The following is a 22,340-nucleotide window of genomic DNA, read 5'->3' on the forward strand; positions in this document are numbered from 1 at the left end:
CTATCTCCACCCTAAGACATGTAATCCCTTCCCAGGAGGCGTAGTGTTGTTGTTTAATATGTGACGAGTGGCTCGGTTTAATCTTTTCTGTCTTCTCTTTTTCAGGTGTGGCTGGAAGAGTAGCTCACCAGAGGAGCGCTCCACCTCCTCCCTCGCTGTCCTGCCTCGGAGAGCAAAGTCCGTGTTTGCGTTTTCATTTTCTGCTATTTTTTTTTTATTTTTTTTTTATGTTTGGAAGCAACCAATCAACCTGTGAATTCATGATCACATGACCGTGGACATGGACGCAGTCCTGTCCGACTTTGTCCGATCTACTGGAGCTGAACCGGGATTGGCCAGAGATCTATTAGAAGGTGAGATACAGAGATGGAAACTGTCCAAAGTGTCAAACTGCCCTCCTCCCACCCCGTCTTACAACGGTTCACGTAGACGCAGAGTTGTATCACTAGGGATGTCCAGTTTTATTAACTACTAAATACTGAGAGAAGAAAGGTATGGCTAAAGTGAAGAGGACTTCTGTTGCCTAGCAGCAGAGCCGGCTGCCTGTAGATGCATGAGCTGAAACTGTAATTCAGCCGCTTTAGCAAATGCTGATATGTACCCCGGGTGTCGGAATGTGCCAGTGGCCTTTGCATAAGATAAGACGGGCCGTGATGCAACGACTTGTGGTAAATATTTAAACCCATTAACGGCGCAGTCATCTGCGCGCCGTATAAAAGGCGGCCAGGTCGTCGTGTGCCGTTGACGCTTTTCTGTTCTCCCTCCGTCTCTGTAGGCAAGAACTGGGACTTCACGGCGGCGCTCAGTGACTTCGAGCAGCTGCGACAGGTGCATGCCGGCACCCTGACGTACTCCGTCCCAGAAGATCGGGTGTTTCAGCCCTCTGAGAAGGAGATGGCCCGCGTCGGCCGTCCTGTTCTCCACCGACAAGACGAGGTGGTGCAAGGTGAGGCCGGTGGATCGTGACATATAAAGTAGATAGTACTTTATATGTTATATTATATATATACTATACTATTGGAATAACCCATTCTTTCATGACAAATTGAAGTCAGCTTAAGGTGCCGATTAGATTTGTAGCTTGTTTTGAACAGTTTCTACAGCGGTGCCGTGTTCTGTTCAGCATGTCGAAGGTTCAAAGGTGCGTTTATTGTCATATAGAAACTTCAGCAACATACGAGGCCTTCCAAAAGTATTCACACCCCATGGAGTTTCTCATGTTTTGTTGACTCACAACCTTAAAATGCAGAGTTTGCGGCATTTAATTTAGAGAAAATGCCTACAACTTTGAAGATGTTTCTATTTTTTATTGTGAAGCAAACAAAAAATGGCACAAAATAACATAAAACTTCACTGTTAATAAAAGTGTTCTAATGATAGCAACATTTTGGTACCAGTGGTACTAACATGTATTTTTGATACTTTTTCAAATAAAATATATAATTTCTGACTATATTTGAATAAAAAAGTCTTCGAAAAATAACATCAATTAGTAAATGAAATGAAATACCATAAAGACAAGCTTTTCTAATGCACACAATTCTAAAATAAGTAAAATAAAAAATCAATTCAAAACACTAACATTTTATTATTGCACTCAAAGCACTTTTAGAACAGTTAGTGTGAATAAATAAAAAGTATTAAGTTAGAACAATGGGAACAGATACTATTATTTGAAATTAAAAGCCAACAACTGTAGCAGCAAAATCTCTTTTCTTCCAAACTTGATAAATTAATTTTTGTGTGAACTAAAAGTGCATGGATCAGGCCATATTCATACAATTTTTTTAATTAAGAGATCAAAGTCATAATATTGCCATAATAACGCGGTGGTGATATGAGAGTAAAGTCGAGATATTACCAGAAAAAAGCTTCTATAATGAGAAAAAAGCTTCGATAGTTATCAAGATCTGACGTGATCGGCTGAAACAAAGTGCAGAGACAGCCTGAGCCGAGCATTTTAACTCTAACTCTCTCTTCAGAGATTTATTTTAGTGCAACTAAGGTTCGGTGAAAAAATAGTTAACATCATGATGATGATTGATTGATGATTGATGTTAAAATATTAACATCAATGCAGTGCAGTACCGTTTTAAATGCCGTTGTACCCCGGTACCACATCAGTACCAGTATACTGAACAATCCTAGTGCATAGCCGTCTCCACTCCCAAAAGCCAGAACTTTGTCCAGGTTTTTTGCAGCAGTTCCAGCTGTTTGTGTCTTTGGATCAGCCACATCTGGCTTCTGGGATTTAAACTGCTCCAGCTCCTTCATGGTGGATGGTTTTAACCCGAGAACAGCGATCTTCAAGTCTAACCACAGATTCTCAGTAAGATTGAGGTCTGGACTTTGACTAGGCCATCCCAACACATTTCCCACTCCAGTGTTACTGTATGAGTCTATTTCGGGTCGTTGTTCTGCTGGATGGTGCACCTCCGTCCCAGCCTGAAATCACAGGTAGACTGACTCCGGTTCTGGTCCAGAACATCCCTGTATTCAGCACCGTACATCTTAGATGGGATAGATGATGTTCCTGGGGTGATGGGATGTGTTGGGTTTGGGTCAGACTTTGTGTTTTTCTTTGGTTCAGGTTTAGTCTAACATGACCAGAGCACCTTTCTCTATACATTTAGGTGCTTCATGCTTTTTCTGGCTACTCTTCCATAAAGTCCAGCTCTGTGGAGCACACGGCTTATTGTGGTCCTCTGGACAGATCCTCAGTCTCTGCTGTGTGGCTCTGCAGCTCCTCCAGAGTTACCTATACCTCTCTGATTAATTCCCTCCTGGCCCGGTCTGTGAGTTCTCATGTGATGGTGCACAGAGGGAACATTAATGACTTGGATATTTTTTTACAACTCCACCCTGACTTGTTCTTCTCAACAACGTTGTCCCTGACTTGTCTCCATGGTGTGATGCCTGTTGCTTAGTGGTGCTGCACCTCTGGGTCCTTTCAGAAAAGGTTTAGATTAAATTGCACACAGGTGGACTTCATTTCACCAGTTATGGGACTTTTGAAGGTAACTGGAACCTTTTTAGGGGGTTCATAGCAAAGGGGGTGGATCCATAGGCACACGGCAACTTTCAGGTTTTCTAATTCTATATCTGTCTCAATACACTGCAAAAACGGAACTAAAAATAAGTCAAATTTTCTTGAAATTAGTGCATTTGTCCTTGATTTGAGCAGGTAAATAAGATTATCTGCCAATGGAATAAGTATTTTGACCCCTAAAATAAGATAATTAGATATACTGCACCTGAAATAAGATGCTAGAGATGACTTGTTCCAATTTTAAGTGCAAAAATCTCATTGCATTGGCAAATCATCTTATTTACGTGCTCAAATCAAGGACAAATGCACTCAGTTCAAGAAAATTTGACTCTATTTTAGTTTTGTTTTTGCAGTGTATCTATCAATTGATAGATCTATAGGTCTATCTATATATTTCACTTCACCAACTTAAGACTACTTTGTGCAGGCCCATCACATAAAATAAGATTACAAAGCATTTAAGTTAGTAAGTTGCAATGTAACGAAATGGGTAAAAAGCCAATGGGGTGTGAATACTTTTGCAAGTCACCGTAGCAATGAAATTAAGGCTTTTAATCACTAAAATCCACCCTGAGAACAAAACGGAGCAGTTTCAACATGGAGATCAATACAATTTAAAAGATAGTTTAGAAACAATGGGAATAGATAAAGTAAAAAGGGAAATTTTTGCAGACCCAGATGCATTATTATAATTAAAGTAAATTTACTAGAAAAGTGCCACTCATATTGTTTACATTCTTTACAGAGTGGTTTACTTCAGGTGACATATGTCTAGTAATTTTGATGATAATGGCTTCCTGTTATTGCATATCTCAAGTTCAGTTTATTCATAAGTTACATATGTCCAATAAAAACTCTTATTTTTAACACAGAAATCTGAGCGTGCTGAAAGCTGTCTGTCCTGTAAAGTATCTGCGTTTAATACTTTGCTGGGGCTCCGTTTTCACGTATTCCTGCATCAAAGCAGCAGGAAGTGATCAGCCTCTGGTTCTGCTGAGGTGTTCAGGAAGCCCAGGCTGCTTTCATGCCGCTTTAGCTCCTCTGCTGTGTATTTTTCTAATATACATCATTATTAAAAACAACTGGATGCTTCACTAAATAGCAGCTAGCTTCGTTGAGCGTTGACCGTTTCATAAAAGCTTCCCAGCAAACATCTGCTCTGCCGTTGTGTTTCAGCTGCCTCAGAGAAGCGTCTGTCCAGGGGCATTTCTCACGCCAGCTCAACTATCGTCTCACTGGCCCGCTCTCACGTCTCCAGCACCGGCGGAACCAGCAGCGAGCCCCTCCTGGACACGCCGCTGTGCACGTTCCAGCTACCAGACCTCACTGTGTACAGGGATGACTTCCGTAGCTTCATCGAGAGGGACCTGATCGAGCAGTCGATGATGGTGGCGTTGGAGAATGCCGGTTAGATTTCTACCTGTGTTTTTTTCTGTAACATAACTGTGCTGGCCTCCGTAGTTGATCCCCTGGAAGGGTGGGGGTGGTGGGGTACCCTCAAAATAAATGTGCTCGGTCTTAATGCAGCACTATAATCTCACACTGAACAATGTAAAATGTTAAATTTGTAAGCAAGAAGAGAAAACATGCCATGTTAACATTCTTTTTATTTACAACGGCAAAACACTTAGCAGTGATAACGACCCTTAAAATATAGCACGCCTTTATTTTGTGTTTAGGAACTTCTAATTAGAAATCCCCAGCTTTGTTTCCCAGGGGTATAAAACGTAGCTGACGCCTGGAAGCAGCCTCCAGGCTGGACAAGGACTTATTTATCCTACCTCCCCACACGGTGAGGCGGCTGGAAAAAGAGGTGGAAAAATCCCCAGATTCCACTGCAGGGAACAACGGCACAAAGTGGCAAATGAGAAACCAGAGGAAACCTTTTCAGACGCACCATCACAAGCATAAACACGCTGAGTTTGCTAAAAATTAGGGCTGTCAGTTTTAACCAGTCAGTAACGCGCTAACTTTGTTAGACCATAACGCCGACATTTTTTTTTTGACCCACTTTAATCGCGGTAATGTTTTTTTCCCCGCAGCGTTCTCCAGACTGTATTTTTTTTGTTTGTTTTTTTTTACCCTCAACGCTTTCCGTAGTTCTAGGAATGCAAGAGACTGTAGCAAAACAGACCCGCGCTCACTGTTGCCAAGCTCGCTTATTTAATGCAACTTTGGGCTTGTTTTTTCTCAAGTCGCTTGTAAATTTCATGAGTTGTGGGTTAAAGTTTTTTAGGCTTGCTTCTGAAAGGTAAGTCGCTTATTTGGGCTCTAAAATAAGTAGAAAATGTTTACATTTTCATATTCTTGAGCTCTGCGATGATTTGCTTTTAACCGTAGATTCTGGAGCCTCCGCTGTTTTACTTCTTCCTGATCTCACTGTTGGCTTTAGCGCAGTGGATCGTGACATTTTATTGTTTCAACTGGAGAAAAGAAAGGAGCGCTTAAATGATTTAAGTCCTCCTTGTTTGACTGGAGGTTTTGTCCAAATGGGACGGTTTTCTTCCACAGGGGCCCATAAAGCACGGTGTCCCTCAAGGCCCCATTTCAGTCCCATTTTCTTCTCTTTCCTTGCTTCCACTGGGGTTAATTTTTGAAAAATGAAGTGTGTCCAGATCTATTTATCTTTTATCTGGTGACACTACATATAGATAATCTGCAGAAGTCTTTATATGATGTTAAAACATGGATGGAGGTGAGTTTCCTCTGCTTATATTGAAGCCGTTTCAGCTCCTAACCTCTAAAAACCCTTTTACACTCCACAGTAGGCCGTCCTTTACTTTTATTGTTTATTTTAGTCTTTTAATTGTGCTGTTATTGCTTAATGCTTTTATTATTATGGTTCTTGCATTTTGTATTCACCACTACGTCGCTTTGGGTCCCTCATGATATGTTAAAGTGCTTTATAAATAAAATGTTTACTATATTTTGATTTATATCATATAACTGGGACACTTTCCAAGCTGGAGATTTACTGTCGGTTGAATTTTGATGTGTGCAGCTGAGCAGAACTAAAAGTGAACTTAGTGCTGCGTTTGAAACGTGAACGCTGGGTTTAACGTGAGGTTTTCTGCCCGCAGGGCGGCTGAACTGGTGGACGAAAGTCGTTCCAAACTGCCAGAACCTGCTGCCGCTGGCAACGAGCGGGGATGGGAACTGCCTGCTGCACGCCGCCTCGCTCGGTGAGTCCTGGACAGCGTTCAGGCAGGACCTCCAGTAATGTTCAGGTTCACGTCAGGAGAGCGAAGCTGTTGGCGGAAGAACTAATTCACTCGCCCTCTGTGGCCCTCAGAGGAGCGCTTGTGTAGAAAAATTAATAAGGCCACAGCTGATGGGGAAAGGTGCTTTTAGACCTTGTTCTGTTCACTGATTGAAGGGCTTACATGTAAAAATAAATGCATTTAATCTAATTTTCTAGAATTTCAAGTTCTTTTTTATGCTTGTATGGGACAAAAACACTACATTTGTAGTTTTAAATTGGCAAAATGAAATAAAACAGCAGGTAAATCCCCTGATACATTTTTAAAAGTGCCCTGAGGTCTGTTTTTATACGTCTCTGAAGATTTACCACGTCGTGTTCTTCTGGTTCAGGTATGTGGGGCTTCCACGATCGCGACCTGATGCTGAGGAAGTCTCTGTATGCGCTGATGGATCACGGCCTGGAGAGGGAAGCGCTGAAGCGCAGGTGGAGGTGGCAGCAGACCCAGCAGAACAAGGAGGTCAGTCACAGCGACTGCCTGGTTCTCCCAGCTAACTTTATTATGCTGCCGGCGGGCACGAAATTACTTAAACCTTTCAGATCTAATTAGATATTGGATTTATTTCTCTGCCACAAACAATACAGGTCAGACTGCTGCAGTAGAAATAATTGACTCTTCTGTTTTAGTCCCAAACATTTCTTATGTGCATTTAGCTTCCAGCCAGAGGAGCTCTAGTGAAAGCCTCAGCCATAAAAAGCTTTATTTGTCTTGTTTTATATCTCAGGTAAAGAACATTTTATAAACTTAGAAAGGTATAAGCTTAAGTCTTAGTATTAATGTACTAAGACTTAAGCTTATACCTTTTTAAACTTATACTTAAGTATTCTTAATAAAAATGAACTTCAACACTGCAAAAACGGATCTAAAAATAAGTAAAATGTTCTTAAACTTAATGTATGTATCCTTGATTTGAGCAGGTAAAAAAGATTATCTGCCAATGGAATGAGTATTTTGACCCCTAAAATAAGATAATTAGACATCCTGCACTTGAAATAAGATGGAGATGAATTGCTCCCATTTTAAGTGCAAAAATCTTATTCCATTGGCAAATCATCTTATTTACCTGCTCAAATCAAGGACAAATACACTCATTTTAAGAACAGTTATCTTATTTTTAGTTCCATTTTTGCAGTGAAGTATCCTACATTTTTCTAAGGGAACACTTGCACTGCAAAAACAGATCTAAAAATAAGTACAATTTTCTTAAAGTTAGTGTATTTATCCTTGATTTGAGCAGGTAGATAAGATTATCTGCCAGTGGAATGAGTATTTTGACCCCTAAAATAAGATAATTAGACATCCTGCACTTGAAATAAGATGACAGAAATGGATTGTTCCTATTTTAAGTGCACAAATCTTATTCCATTGGCAAATCATCTTATGTACCTGTATAAATCAAGGACAAATACACTAATTTTAAGAACAATTTACTTATTTTTAGTTCCGTTTTTGCAGTGTGTAAACAACGCCATTGGACAGAAATGCCTCGGCGGGTCTTAGCACAGACTCTGGAATAAAGGAAAGCTGCCAAAGTCCAAATGGAGCGAAGTTTTCTGTCGTTGGTTCGGATCCAGGCCGTTTCGTATTCACACCAGAAGCGAACCACATCAGCGTCTGCTTGGAAGCGCTCGGCGGACCAAGGGTTCGCATGAGTGTGTTCACAGCTGCAGAAAATGTCTCGATTAAGTGGGGAAACAAACGGATCAGTGTAAAGCGGACCAAACGTGGCTGGTGTGAATACACCTTTAGTGAGCCTTGTAGAAACCCTGGTTATTGCTCTAAAACACACCTGGATGCTCCAGAGCAGCAAACGCACAAAGGTGATCACACCTGCTGAAGACACACCTGGCCGCTGACATCCCTTTAAAAACCTGCAGCAGGGGTGTGCTAACTTATTCACTTAATCTTTATTTAATGAATAATGACTCTGTAATAATCATAACTGCAGTTATTAAAGTGTCTTGAATATATTTGCTTATTTGAACCATTGTTTCCTCCTGCGGACGTGCCTGCGGTTATTTTTAACCTCTCACAGCGTTGATGGCATTCTGATGCTTCTGTCTGATACAGCGCTAATGTTTAACCGTATTATCTGTACTCCACCTCCGTTATGACTCTCCTGACCTTCCCTTTGGTTCGGCTCGCTCACACAGCTGTAAATGTTCTGTACTCTGATTCTGCTACAAAAACACACTGCAAAGAGGCAAATAAAAGCAAGTGAAATTTTCTTGAAATTAGTGTATTTTTCCTTACTTTGAGCAGCTAAATAAGACTATTTGCCAATGGTATGACTATTTTTACCCCTAAAATAAGATAATTAGCTATCCTGCACTTGAAATAAGATGATGGAGATTAATTATTATTTTAAGTGCAAAAATCTTATTCCATTGGCAAATAATCTTATTTGCCTACTGAAATCTAGGAAAAGTAAACAAATTTTGAGAAAACTTTTACTTTTAATTCTCTTTTTGCAGTGCAGGCTCCTTTTTTATTTTATTTTTGTCCTATGAAAGCAAGTGTTGTGGCACAACAAACCGCTTATTTAACGTGTTTTTTCCTCATCCGGCTGCTCCTGCGACGCGTTTATACGCCGAGCACCGACGGGTCTTTCTCCGTGAGAAGTTCTGGTGCTACTTAAGAGCAGCACTGCAAAAACTGAATTAAAAATAAGTAAAAATTTCTTTAAATTAGCATATTTGTCCTTAATTTGAGCAGATAAATAAGATGATATGCCAGTGGAATGGGTATTTTTACACCTAAAATAAGATAATTAGATAAACTGCACTTAAAATAAGATGATTTAGATGAGTTGCTCCTATTATAAGTGCAAAAACCTTATTCCATTGGCAGATCATTTAAACTTGCTGCTCAAATCAAGGACAAATACACTAATTTCGAGAAAACTTTACTTATTTTTAGTCACATTTTTGCAGTGAGCACGGACGTTATGCTGTCACCGCTGTCGGTTTGAAGGCTTGTGGGAAGACGGCGTAACGTCAGCGCATGCTCCTGTGACATTTGACACGGTCCCTCTAAATGGCGATCGTGTGTCCTTCCCCTCTTCCCAGTCCGGGCTGCTGTACACGGAGGAGGAGTGGCAGAAGGAGTGGAACGAGCTGTTGAAGCTGGCCTCCAGCGAGCCAAGAATCCACTACAGCACCAACGGCACCAACGGGTAAGGTCTGGCACGGACAATGCACCGACTGTTAACCCGCGGCACTTAGTCACGCCTGCTTGTTTTCCACGAACAAACAAGCGAGCTCGCTGTCAGAAGTGAGCCGCTCGTCACCCTGAGCTGTCCTCCTCGCACAAAAAAACGCACAATACAACCATTTAGTCTGCACTCAGGTGAAGGCCGTTAACGTTGCCGGTGCTTTATAATTACTCCATGTTATACATCTTCTGGGTGAACTCCAGCATGAAGACGTGTGTGTTTGCTGTTCTCCAGGGTGGAGCCGTCTGACGAGCCCGTTTATGAGAGCCTGGAGGAGTTTCACGTCTTCGTCTTGGCCCACGTCCTGAGAAGGCCCATCGTGGTGGTGGCTGACACCATGCTGAGGGACTCTGGGGGAGAAGGTTAGTGGGCACAGAGCGTTTCACCTCAGGTTGTATGTGGAGGTGATCAGACCAGATAATGAACTTCTGCACAGATCAGCATTGTGCTCGCCTGGTCCTGATAAAGAAACCTCCTAATCTGTAACTGATGCAGTAATTATCACTGAGTGAACCGTTGGTTGCTGCATGAAATCCAATTCATTCCCACTGTGAAAACTGAAACCACTGCCGTTTTTACCAAAACACTTACATGCAAGGCGAACGTGTCCGGTACCCAACCATCAGCAGGAGTTATGATAATGTGCGAACATTTTAAAACCCCCATTTCTTTATATTTTTCCTCCTTTGATTTCTCTGTGATATTTGAAACCCATCAGAAGTCCTGCAGATTTTCTGAAGGATATTGACTTGTATTCTCTGGACTTGACTTTTATGGTGGTTTTTAGGGCTGAACAATTAATTGCATTTTCAATATAATCGCGATTTAAAAAAAACGTAATTTCCAAATCGCAGAGTCTGCAATTTTTGGCTATGTAACAATTAGTGAATCAGACGCGTCCTTTAGGTGTTGGTAAAATGTTTAAAGTGGGTTTTCCTCCACATGGAAGGGAAGACAGTTGCAGCAGTGAGATAATCTAATTTTATTACTTGTTTTAGGGTTTATATAATCATACATATTATTAAGTACAGGTCAGTCCGTTTAATACATAGACTTGTTTGTTGGTTGCACTTTGCACTTTATGTTCAACAAGGATTGATCAATTAAAAGCTGTTCTCTTGAATAATATTCTGATCAATAGAAATATTAACAGTTCTTGTTTTAAATAGTCCTTGTTTACAAACATCTTTATTTAGACGCCATTTTTGTTGCTTGTGGTTAATGCATAGAAAAGTCAAAATTGCAATTTTGGTTGAAATATATTGTAGGCAGAACGCAATCATTACTGCTCTGAGTTTAGATGCTGTGGGTCTTTTGGCAACTAATCCGCACGGCGAGGAAACAAATTAATTTGTTGTTTGCATATGTTTAAAAAGACATGATAAATTAAACTGGGGAAAAAATTGCACTAAATCACAATATTAAGAAAAAGAATCGCAATTAGATTATTTTCCAAAATCGTTCAGCCCTAGTGGTTTTCAGAGGAAGCTGGTTTGTTTAAGCCTGCTAACTCTGACCTGTGGAGCATTAGGACATAAAAAGCTGCTAATCTCAAGGAATGAACCATTATTGTGCTGCCAGATAACAGAAACTCTGCAAACAATGAATTATTAATGTGATCATTAGGGGTTCTGTCACAGAGATGCAATCAGTTCCCTTTCCTTTAGTTTGATCTGTAGAAAATGCCAACGGTAACAGAGTTTGAGACAGAAAAAAGGATTTAAGCTTCAAGGATGATGATTTGTTTATTTTTTTATCTTTGTTAGTTGAATAAAAATGGGTCCAGCCTGTGTGTTTAAGATTATGTTTGTAATTACCTAAAAGTCCAGTTTAACGTTGATTCTTTGCGTTGTCTCCTACTTGTAGACGTGATACCTGTTAATTCAATAAAAATATACTTTCTGAATCCCAAAGGGAAATTAAAATTAATAAGTGAAGTAGTAGTTGGGTTTGATCATGTTCAGCTGTCATATGATCTGATTGGAAAAATCTGAAGAATTTAAATCACTCGTAAGTCAAATCGGCTTCCCCCAATGAAATACATAGAAATGCTTTTAATCTGATCTGGACCCCTTTTTCTTATTCAAAACCATGTAATCAAAAACAACACAAATGTTTGGTTACGTGGTTACGAATGATAAAAATGTTGCTACTTCTAAATAAACACACAACACAATAGAATGCACTGAAATAAACTGGTTTTAATAAATACAGTAAAATGTGCAGCATTTATTTACCTTTTTTTTTTACTTTTTATTTCAGATTTTGAATTTTGAACAGAAAGGAAAGAAAAAAAAGAAAAGATATTCATGGGTGTAACATCATGGTGTCACAGCTCGTTCATTTCCATACATCAAGGTGTATTCAATTCAATTCAATTCAATTCAATTTTATTTATATAGCGCCAAATCATGAAACATGTCATCTCAAGGCACTTTACAAAGTCAAGTTCAATCATATTATACAGATTGGGTCAGATTATACAGATTGGTCAAAAATTTCCTATATAAGGAAACCAGTTGATTGCATCAAAGTCCCGACAAGCAGCATTCACTCCTGGGGAACCGTAGAGCCACAGGAAGAGTCATCTGCATTGTACATGGCTTTGCTGCAATCCCTCATACTGAGCAAGCATGAAGCGACAGTGGGAAGAAAAACCACCCATTAACGGGAAAAAAAACCTCCGGCAGAACCGGGCTCAGTATGAACGGTCATCTGCCTCGACCGACTGGGGTTACAGAAGACAGAACAGAGACACAACAAGAGAAACAAAAAAGCACAGAAGCACACATTGATCTAGTAATCTGTTCTACATTAGATGGTGGTAGCAGGTGAGTCGTCTTCTCTGGATGATGTCAAAGTTAACAGAACGCCAGACCAGGTGTACCTACTATGAAGAGAAAAGAGAGAGAACAGAAAGTTAAAGCAGAAATGACAACACATAATGCATAATTGAAGAACAGTAGAACTCAATATAGTGAGAAAATTAGATCCTGATATACTCCAGTAACCTAAGCCTATAGCAGTAAAACTATAAAGGTAGCTGAGAGTAACATGAGTCACTAGTTATAATTTTTGTCAAAAAGAAAAGTTTTAAGCCTAGTCTTAAAAGTAGACAGGGTGTCTGCCTCACGGACCAAAACTGGAAGTTGGTTCCACAGGAGAGGAGCCTGATAGCTAAAGGATCTGCCTCCCATTCTACTTTTAGAGACTCTAGGAACCACCAGCAGACCTGCAGTCTGAGAGCGAAGTGCTCTGTTAGGAACATACGGGGTAATCAGAGCTCTGATATATGATGGAGCTTGATTATTAAGGGCTTTATACGTTAGAAGAAGAATTTTAAATTCTATTCTTGATTTAACAGGAAGCCAATGAAGGGAAGCTAAAATTGGAGAAATATGATCCCTCTTGTTGATTTTCATCAGAACTCTTGCTGCAGCATTTTGGATCAGCTGAAGGCTTTGAACTGCATTTTGTGGACTTCCTGATAGTAAAGAATTACAATAGTCCAGCCTTGAAGTAACAAATGCATGGACCAGTTTTTCAGCATCACTCCTGGACAGAATGTTTCTAATTTTGGCGATATTCCGGAGGTGAAAAAAGGAAACTCTGGAAACCTGTTTAATATGGGATTTAAATGACATGTCTTGGTCAAAAATAACACCAAGATTTTTTACTTTATTACCAGAGGCCAGGTTAATGCCACCCAGATTAAGTGATTGGTTAAGAAGTTTATTTTTTGAGGACTCTGGCCCAAAGATTAAAACTTCGGTCTTGTCAGAATTTAGATGCAGGAAATTTAAAGTCATCCAGCTTTTGATGTCATCAAGACATGACTGCAGTCGAAGTAATTGATTGGATTCATCAGGATTTATGGATAAATATAGCTGAGTATCATCAGCATAACAGTGGAAATTAATCCCATGCTGTCTGATAATTTTGCCTATCGGAAGCATATATATAGTAAAGAGAATTGGTCCAAGGACTGAACCCTGTGGTACTCCACAGGTGACCCTAGAGTTTGAGGAAGATTTATTATTAACATGAACAAATTGGAATCTGTCTGACAGATAAGATTTAAACCAGCCTAATGCTTTCCCCTTAATCCCTACAGTATGTTCAAGTCTTTGTAGGAGAATATTGTGATCAACTGTATCAAACGCAGCACTGAGATCTAACAGGACAAGTATAGACACAAGTCCATTATCTGAGGCCATGAGAATATCATTAGTGACCTTCACCAGAGCTGTTTCAGTGCTATGATGAGCTCTGAAGCCTGACTGAAACTCCTCAAGTAGGTCATTACTTTGTAAATGTTCACAAAGTTGATTAGCAACTACTTTCTCAAGAATTTTAGATTAGAAAAGAAGATTAGATATAGGTCTGTAATTTACTAACTCATCTTGATCAAGGGAAGGTTTCTTAAGTAAAGGTTTAATAACAGCTACTTTCAAAACCTGTGGTACATATCCATTTACTAAGGATAGATTAATCATGTCTAAAATAGTGCCACTGATCAAAGGGAATATGTCCTTAAACAACTTGGTTGGGATTGGGTCTAACATACAGGTAGAAGGTTTAGATGAAGCTAAAATTTTAGATAGCTCAGAAAGCTCTACTGCTTCTAAACAGTTCAAACACTGCGCAGATTCTAAAGATTCCTCCAATGCTGCCTCACTTACTGAGGACGAGGTAATCATGTTTGGGAGGATGCCAATTATTTTATTTTTAATGGCATCAATTTTATTTATGAAGAATCCCATAAAATCATTACTACTAAGAGCTAAGGGAATGGATGGATCAACAGAGCTGTGGCTCTGGGTAAGTTTGGCAACTGTACTAAAGAGAAATCTAGGATTATTTTTATTCTCTTCAATTAATGATGAAAAATATGCTACTCTAACTCTGCGGAGGGTCTTGTTATACAACAATAGTCTGTCCCTCCAGATTAAGTAGGATTCCTCTTGGTGTGTAGAGCGCCATTTTCTCTCCAATTTCCTAACATTGTGCTTCAAGGAACGCAGCTCTGAATTAAACCAAGGAGCCAGCTTTCTGTGAATAATCACCTTCTTTTTCAAGGGAGCTACATTGTCTAATGCAGAACGCAATGAGGAAGTCACATTGTTAGCAAAGGTATCGATTTGTGAATGGGAAGAAACAGCAATGCTGCCATCTACAGGGCATTTCTGCAATACTGAGGATATTAAGAAGGGGACAGACTCTTTAAGTTTTGATACAGCATTATCCGATAAAAATCTACTATAATGGAACCCTCTTTTGGGGGTGGAGAATTCAGTTAGATTAAACTCAAATGTTATTAAAAAATGATCAGACAGGACAGGGTTGTGAGAGAATACTGTTAATTCTTCACAATCAATGCCATATGTCAGAACAAGGTCTAAAGTATGGAGCCGAGAGTGCGTCGGTTTATGCACATTTTGAACAAAACCAATTGAATCTAGGATAGTTTTAAAGGCTACACTAAGGTTATCACATTCAGTGTCAACATGGATGTTAAAATCACCCACTATAATAACCTTATCAGTATTTAACACCAAATCAGATAAGAAATCTGACAACTCATCCAAAAACTGAGTGTAAGGGCCTGGTGGACGATACAAAACAACAAACAGAAGAGGTTTTATTGCTTTGCAGTTTGGATGAGGGAAACCGAGGGTTAAATGTTCAAAAGAACTGTAATTATTAGTTGGCCTGGGACTAATTAATAAATCAGACTGAAAGATAGTTGCCACTCCTCCTCCTCTTCCCACAGATCTGGGAATGTGGAAATTTGAATAACTGGAGGGGGTTGACTCATTTATACTAACGTAGTCCTCTTGTAGCCAGGTTTCTGTGAGACAAAACAAATCAATCTGATTATCAGAAATCAATTCATTAACTAACAAAGTCTTTGGAGGGAGAGACCTTATATTTAATAGACCACATTTTATTATTTTATTTTTAGGTTCAAGGTGAATCATATTGATTTTTATTAGGTTTTTATGATTTGTTCCTTTTAGATCAGTTTTTGATCTGTTAAGTTTTGGTCGTGGGAAAGACACCGTCTCAATAGGATAATGGGTGGGTAACAGTACAGAAGCTGCAGAGAGGTGTGTTAAACTACGGCTCTGCTTCCTGGTCTGGACCCTGGGTTGTCAGCATTTAGGAGAACTAATAAATCCGGCCAGATTCCTAGAAAGAAGAGCTGCACCATCCAAAGTAGGATGGATGCCGTCTCTCCGGATCAGACCAGGTTTTCCCCAGAAAGTTCTCCAGTTATCAATGTAGCCCACGTCGTTTTCTGGACACCACCTAGACAACCAGCGGTTGAATGATGACATGCGGCTAAACATGTCATCACTGGTCAGATCAGGCAGGGGACCAGAGAAAATTACAGAGTTCGACATAGTTTTAGCAAACTCACAAACCGAAGCAACACCAACTTTGGTGACCTCTGATCGGCGTGACCGGGTGTCATTACCGCCAGCGTGAATAACAATTTTGCGGTATTTACGCTTATCCTTAGCCAGTAGTTTTAGGTAGGATTCTATGTCGCCTGTTCTGGCCCCTGGTAGGCATTTAACTATGGTCCCTGGTTTCTTTAGTGCCACATTTCTCATTATGGAGCTGCCAATAATTAAGGTCGGCTCCTCGGCGAGATTGTCGCTCAGAGGGGAAAATTTATTAGAAACGCAGATGGGTTGGTGGTGATCTGGGGTCTGTAATCTAGAGCTATGCTTCCTACGAACTGTCACCCAGCCAGCCTGGTTACCAGGCTGCTCGGGTGCTACTGCTTTAGGTTCGCTACGTGAAGTTACTCTATGCGGCTCCGCGCTAGCAAAAGAGCGGCTATCAGCTGGTTTTTCAACAGCACGGAGCCGGGTCTCCAATTCTGACACCCTCGCCTCCAAAGCTACAAAAACACTACATTTATTACATGTACCATCATCACTAAAGGAGGCAGAGGAATAACTGAACATCTGACACAGAGAGCAGCAGATAGGAGACTTAGTCAGAGCCGGAGAAGCCATTATGAGGCTAAGGCTTGGCTAGCGCTAGGCTAACGCTAGGCTAAAGCTAGGCTAACGCCCTATTACCACGCCAAAGAACAAACCGTGTGAAACACGAGGAGTTCCCAAACGTGATGAGCAGCCACAGACAATGTTTTAAAAGTACTTATGTTTGGAAACAGATGTTACAGCAAAGAGGTTTAAAGATAAAAAGCGAGAGAGCCTGGAGCAAAGCTCCGTCGTTCACACAGCAACAACAGGAAGTGACGCAATACGCCTTACCGCAAACAGGAAGTCCGCCAAATTTTTAGTTTTAGTTCCCATTTTGCAGTGTGGGGGTTGGTTTGGAGCCATCTTCTGGTTATAGCCTTTCTACTACATGCCAAAAGGATCTTTAGCAGGTATTTGTGATAAAAAGTAATAAAAGAGTAGTCAAATTTCACTCCCATCATCTTACATATTTCATTTCACAAAATGATTGGCCATATTGGTTCCACATGGCCTCCAACAAATGTATTTACCCTGGAGATCTGATGGCATGAAGATGCTCACGCAGGTAGAGGAGAAGGGCTGAAAAACTGAATCTCATTTACGTATTTTTGCTCTTTCCGCCACGCTTTCCTCACTTTCATCTGCAGCGGTTTTCAATAAAAACCTGTCTCCTCCTCCCTCTGAGTGTCTCTAAATGTCATTAAATCATGCCGTCGCTTACTCATCAGCAACTTCTTAGCGTTTCTTTTGAAGTCTAAAAGTTTCTCATAATTCCCTAACATTTCTTTTATCTGCGCGTCGTTTATTTCTTATAAAATCTCCCTTCACTCTCCTTTATTGTTCTCCATGGTGCCACCACTGGTCGGATGTCTGAAGCTGGCTCTCAAGTTGAAGCAACAAAACCCGTTAGTTGGGGAACCCGTTGTACCTCTGTGTTGCTGTTACAGCCAATCACTGATATCTGCCGATATTTTATAAATACATATATATTTCCCTGCCCTTTCGACATCATGAAGAAACCACAGCACCGCCAGCAGTGCTTCTCTGCTTCAGTTACACACCAGTTACTAATATCGGCCCAGTTTCACTGATACTGTTTAAAAAATAACAGCAGGCGATAGCGATGCTAACGCAGGTATGCTGTGCATCTCTAATAAATATATTTCTGTCTTGTTAGGAACTGAAAGCAAGTGGGGGGGAAAAAATCATTAGTTGATGTTTGATTTGATCAGAAAAATTCTTTCCTTATATTTTGACCTTTTTTATTTTCTTAAAGGTATATAGACACATTAGATGCTTATAGAAAAAATACCAGAAACCGTTTGATCATGATAAAATAAGGTTATTTACACCTAGCCTCCATCCTGATAATGTTTTATGGCCTTTTTTGTGGATAAATATCCCCAGATGTAAACAGATGAGGCGCCATCTACTGGCAGTATCATAGAACTGTCATAATGCTGGTTTGCTTAATTAATAAATCAAAATTAAATAATGCCAGACTGAGCCTGACCCTCTGCAATGCCTCGCAGTAAAGCAGCAGCTCGGCGTGATCAAAACCAACCGTTATTAATTAAATAAACCGATCTACAGCAACTTAAAGAGCCTCGTATCAGAACATTTACTCATGTAAGTCATCTCTACGTCACATCTGAGCCTCTGCAGGTTTAGCGTCTGATTCAGTGAACACCAACGTTCAGACTGGATTCCCAGAGACATTCCAGGCTTTTGCTTCTTGGAATCATATTTTTCTTTTTAGCACTTTTTCACTGGATCTTGGACTTTTATTCATTGTTTTGCTGGAAGATGCTAATAGCCGTTAGCAGCTTCCTTGTTTTAACCCCTGCTGCTCATTAGTACATACTTCCTCTGTTATTAAAAATAATCATGAAAGGCATTATTTACTAACAAACTGAGCAAAAAAACAAAGCATAAAACACCAAAATAACAACTAATACTCCAGCAGGATGTGAAAATCTTTCATAAAATCTTTGTATGCAGCCAGAGGGAGCTACTGACGTCTAAATAAATAAATAAAAAGCAAAAAACATGCCTGTGCCCCTTTTTGCTTTTGGAAACCGAGGACGTATTTTATTCTAGTATTTAATGTCCTCATTTCTCTGCTACAGCCTTTGCTCCCATCCCGTTCGGAGGCATCTACCTACCGCTGGAAGTGCCGGCTGCCAAGTGCCATCGCTCTCCCCTGGTCCTGGCATATGACCAGGCACACTTCTCTGCCCTGGTCTCCATGGAGCAGAAGGACGGCTCCAAAGATCAAGGTGAGACTCTGGACATCTACAGTAACTCAGACATGTACAAATGGCAGGTTTTCAAGGGACCTGATAAATCATCTCTGAACTTTTATTCAGTTCAAGGAACAACAAACAATTATATTAGAGGAAAAGGGGCCAAAAATAGCTCGACTAAACTGGTTGCATAAGTGTGGACATCCTCAAAGTGACTCGGTTTCAGCTTTCAGGCTTGTTGAGTTCACACCTGTCATCAGTTACAATGAATCTCATCAACCAGAAATAAAGTCCGGCTGCTCTTAAAGGATTGTCTTCACATTTACTCCTCGTCATCCTTTAGCTAACAGAATAAAGCAGAATTAACTTGTATCATCTGGTCCTCTGCCCTCTCTGGGCCGTTGATCCGTTTCTACTTCCAGAATTTTAAGTATCTTGTTGTCTTGTTGACCAGTGATGGACGGAGCAGAGATGGACAGACTGATGGGGGCTGCTCCATCAGCAACCCTCCAGCTGCTCCAGTCTGGAGCGTTAAAGAGAGCTGAGCCAAAAAGCAAAGCTCTTGATTCACATTTCTGGCCGTTAGGTCTGGATCATGATGGAAAGAATGAGAACCTGGGTACAAGTGGCTGGAATCAGTGGGATTTCACCAGGGGGAGCTCAGAGTAGAACCCAGGGAAGATCCAGAACCCGCTGGAGGGACTATACCTCCCCGTCTGACCTGGGATAGATTTATTTGTCACTCGGGTGGTTCAGGACTACAAAAATGAAACTAAAAGTAAGTAAAGTTTTCTTGAAATGAGTGTATTTTTTTTTCTTGATTTGAGCAGCTAAATAAGACTATTTGCCAATGGAATAAGAGTTTTGCACTTAAAATAAGAAAATTTCATCTTCATCACCTTATTTCAAGTGCGGGGTATCTAATTATCTTATTTCAGGGGCAAAAATACTCATTCCATTGGCAAATAGTCTTATTTAGCTGCTCAAATCAAGGGAAAATCCACTCATTTAAGAAAATTTTACTTACTTTTATTTCCCCTTTTGCAGTGAGCAAACACAAACATAAGCAATAATAATGACACAGAGACTGTAAAGTAAGTTGAATTATATATACATAGAAATAAATAACTCGCTCATCCACTCATTTAAAACAAATATATGTATAAATCTGAATGAGTTGTGTGAAACTCATCAGACGTGCTATAATACCAGCCCGCAGGGTAAAGTCCACTAATGCTACATATTCCTGCTAATGCTTTCTTAGAAGTGTTGTCACTCATTAACCTCTTCAGTTGATCTATAAAGCTTGTGTGAGCGAACGGGACCGCTCTGTCATCCCTTCAGTCCAGTCTAACACCACATTTTATAAAACTGAGTTGTTGAAAAATCCCCGTTTTCTTCACCAAAACCCGTGTTGCCTGTGGGCGAGCGGAGCTAATGGAGCAAAACGGCTCATCCACCCTGTTGCTGACGACGCCCTGAGCTTGAAAACTTTCCCTCAGACAGTCTGTGCTAGATGAAGGTATTTCTCTGGGAATCCATAAGTTTTTTTTTTTTTGTTTTTTTTCTCAGTCGGTTCTGATGTCAGGATGGGGGTAAAATAGTGAAATGTGTCCATGCTGAGCTTTTCACTCAGGTCAAGCACAGATGGTGTTTGATCAAGGCAGGAAGTGAATATTTCTGCTAAAGTTATCGTCAGATTGTCAAATTAAGACATTAACGATCACAACCAGAAAGGTAAACTGCAATGCAGATTAAAATTGTCACACTCTTTAATTATATTTATATAGCACCAATTCATGAAACACATATCATCTCAAGTCTCTTTCCAAAGTCAGACTCAATCAGATCCTCCAGGTTGGTCAGAAAGTTTCCTCTCTAAGGAAACCCAGCAGGTTGCATCAAGTCTCTCCAAGCAGCATTCACTCCTCCTGAAAGAGCGTAGAGCCACAGTGGACAGTCGTCTGCATTGTTGATGGCTTTGCAGCAATCCCTCATACTGAGCATGCATGAAGCGACAGTGGAGAGGAAAACTCCCCTTTAACAGGGAGGAGAACCTCCACCAGAACCAGGCTCAGTGTGAACGCTCATCTGCCTCGACCCACTGGGGCTTAGAGAAGACAGAGCAGAGACACAGAAAGCACAGAAGCTCACATTGACCCAGGAGTACTTTCTATGTTAGAGAAGTCAGAGCAGAGACACAGAAAGCACAGAAGCTCACATTGACCCAGGAGTACTTTCTATGTTAGAGAAGACAGAGCAGAGACACAGAAAGCACAGAAGCTCACATTGACCCAGGAGTACTTTCTATGTTAGTGAAGACAGAGCAGAGACACAGAAAGCTCAGAAGCTCACATTGACCCAGGAGTACTTTCTATGTTAGATGGTAATAGTGGATGATCTGCCTCCCCTGAAGATATCACAGCTAACAGAACGCCAGACCAGGTGTACCTTCTATGGAAAGAAAAATGACAGAGAACAAAAAGTTAAAAGCTGAAATAATAACAAACAATGCAAATCACTCTTCACCCAGTTCAGGCGTTTAAGCATAATTTTATTTATTTTTTTCTGTCTTTCTTGTTCCCACCAGCAGTTGTGATTCCGCTCACCGACTCGGAGCACAAAATGCTGCCTCTGCACTTTGCCGTGGATCCTGGGAAGGACTGGGAATGGGGCAAAGACGACTCGGACAACGTGATGCTGGCGAGGTAAACGTACAGAGTTAACCCGTCGGGCTGTGAGGTCACATGGGCTCGGCTGGTTCCTCCTAACCCACTTATCTACAGAGAGGTCCCAAACGACGCGGACAAAAAGCTGCGTCACGTGTTTACGGGTGTGAGCGCGCTCACATGCAGCTGTGCTTCCTGCAGGGATCGGCCGCTGACGGCAGATTAGAGACGCCCGCTGACACTGACAATAAGATTAGCCCTGAAATACCTTCAGTGAATGAACCAGAGGAGCAGGAACCAAAAATAGCAGCTCTGTGGAAAAATGACCTTGGTTGCCTCAGCTGCTTGTGTCTGATTTTAAAAGTGTGTCTGAAGGTCATGAAGTTAAGAGTTTATCGATGTGAATCCACAACATTATGAGCCCAGTGATTGTTTTATATATTTCTACATTTATCAGGTCAACTATATGTTTGTCTGTGCAGCACCTAAACACCAAATACTACTAGATATTAAAGCTCATTCTGATTCTGACCTATCCCCCCCCCCCCCCTTTTATTCTCTAAATGTATTTAAATAGTACAATTGGCAGCCCGACCAACATTAAATTCAGTTTTATTTTTTAAATTTGCCACCAGTTCACACTATTTTCACCTCGGCGCATTTGACACAACCGACTAAATGTGTGTACAGAAATAAAATCAGTCCAGTCATAACTATTCAGATTCAATCCTGAAGGCAAGGAAATTTATTTGTTTAGCACATTTCAGTACAAAGTGCTTTACATGATTAAATTCTATGAAAATAAAAACAAGTTGGAAAAAAATGTACAAGAAATGAAACAAAATAAAACATGAGAAAATGGAAACTAAAACAGTTGGACTACAAAGTTAAACTAATGATG

General features: G+C 40.5%; 1 protein-coding gene across 3 annotated transcripts in view; it reads left to right on the forward strand.

Annotated features, from left to right (window-relative positions):
- Positions 1-22,340, forward strand: part of otud7b (OTU deubiquitinase 7B) — a 59,175-nt gene that overhangs the window by 29,736 nt on the left and 7,099 nt on the right. The window contains exons 2-10 of one of the 3 annotated variants that reach the window (XM_036135467.1): positions 106-353; positions 776-946; positions 4,226-4,456; positions 6,130-6,231; positions 6,641-6,768; positions 9,378-9,484; positions 9,758-9,885; positions 18,654-18,803; positions 21,361-21,478. In XM_036135467.1, coding sequence (XP_035991360.1) covers positions 269-353; positions 776-946; positions 4,226-4,456; positions 6,130-6,231; positions 6,641-6,768; positions 9,378-9,484; positions 9,758-9,885; positions 18,654-18,803; positions 21,361-21,478 — 1,220 coding nt within the window. In that variant the 5' untranslated portion in view covers positions 106-268. The remainder of the gene's footprint in view (positions 1-105; positions 354-775; positions 947-4,225; positions 4,457-6,129; positions 6,232-6,640; positions 6,769-9,377; positions 9,485-9,757; positions 9,886-18,653; positions 18,804-21,360; positions 21,479-22,340) is intronic. The other 2 variants (XM_036135468.1, XM_036135469.1) reach the window with 2 other exon arrangements.

Source organism: Fundulus heteroclitus, chromosome 3, assembly GCF_011125445.2.
Source record: "Fundulus heteroclitus isolate FHET01 chromosome 3, MU-UCD_Fhet_4.1, whole genome shotgun sequence".
NCBI lineage: Eukaryota > Metazoa > Chordata > Actinopteri > Cyprinodontiformes > Fundulidae > Fundulus > Fundulus heteroclitus.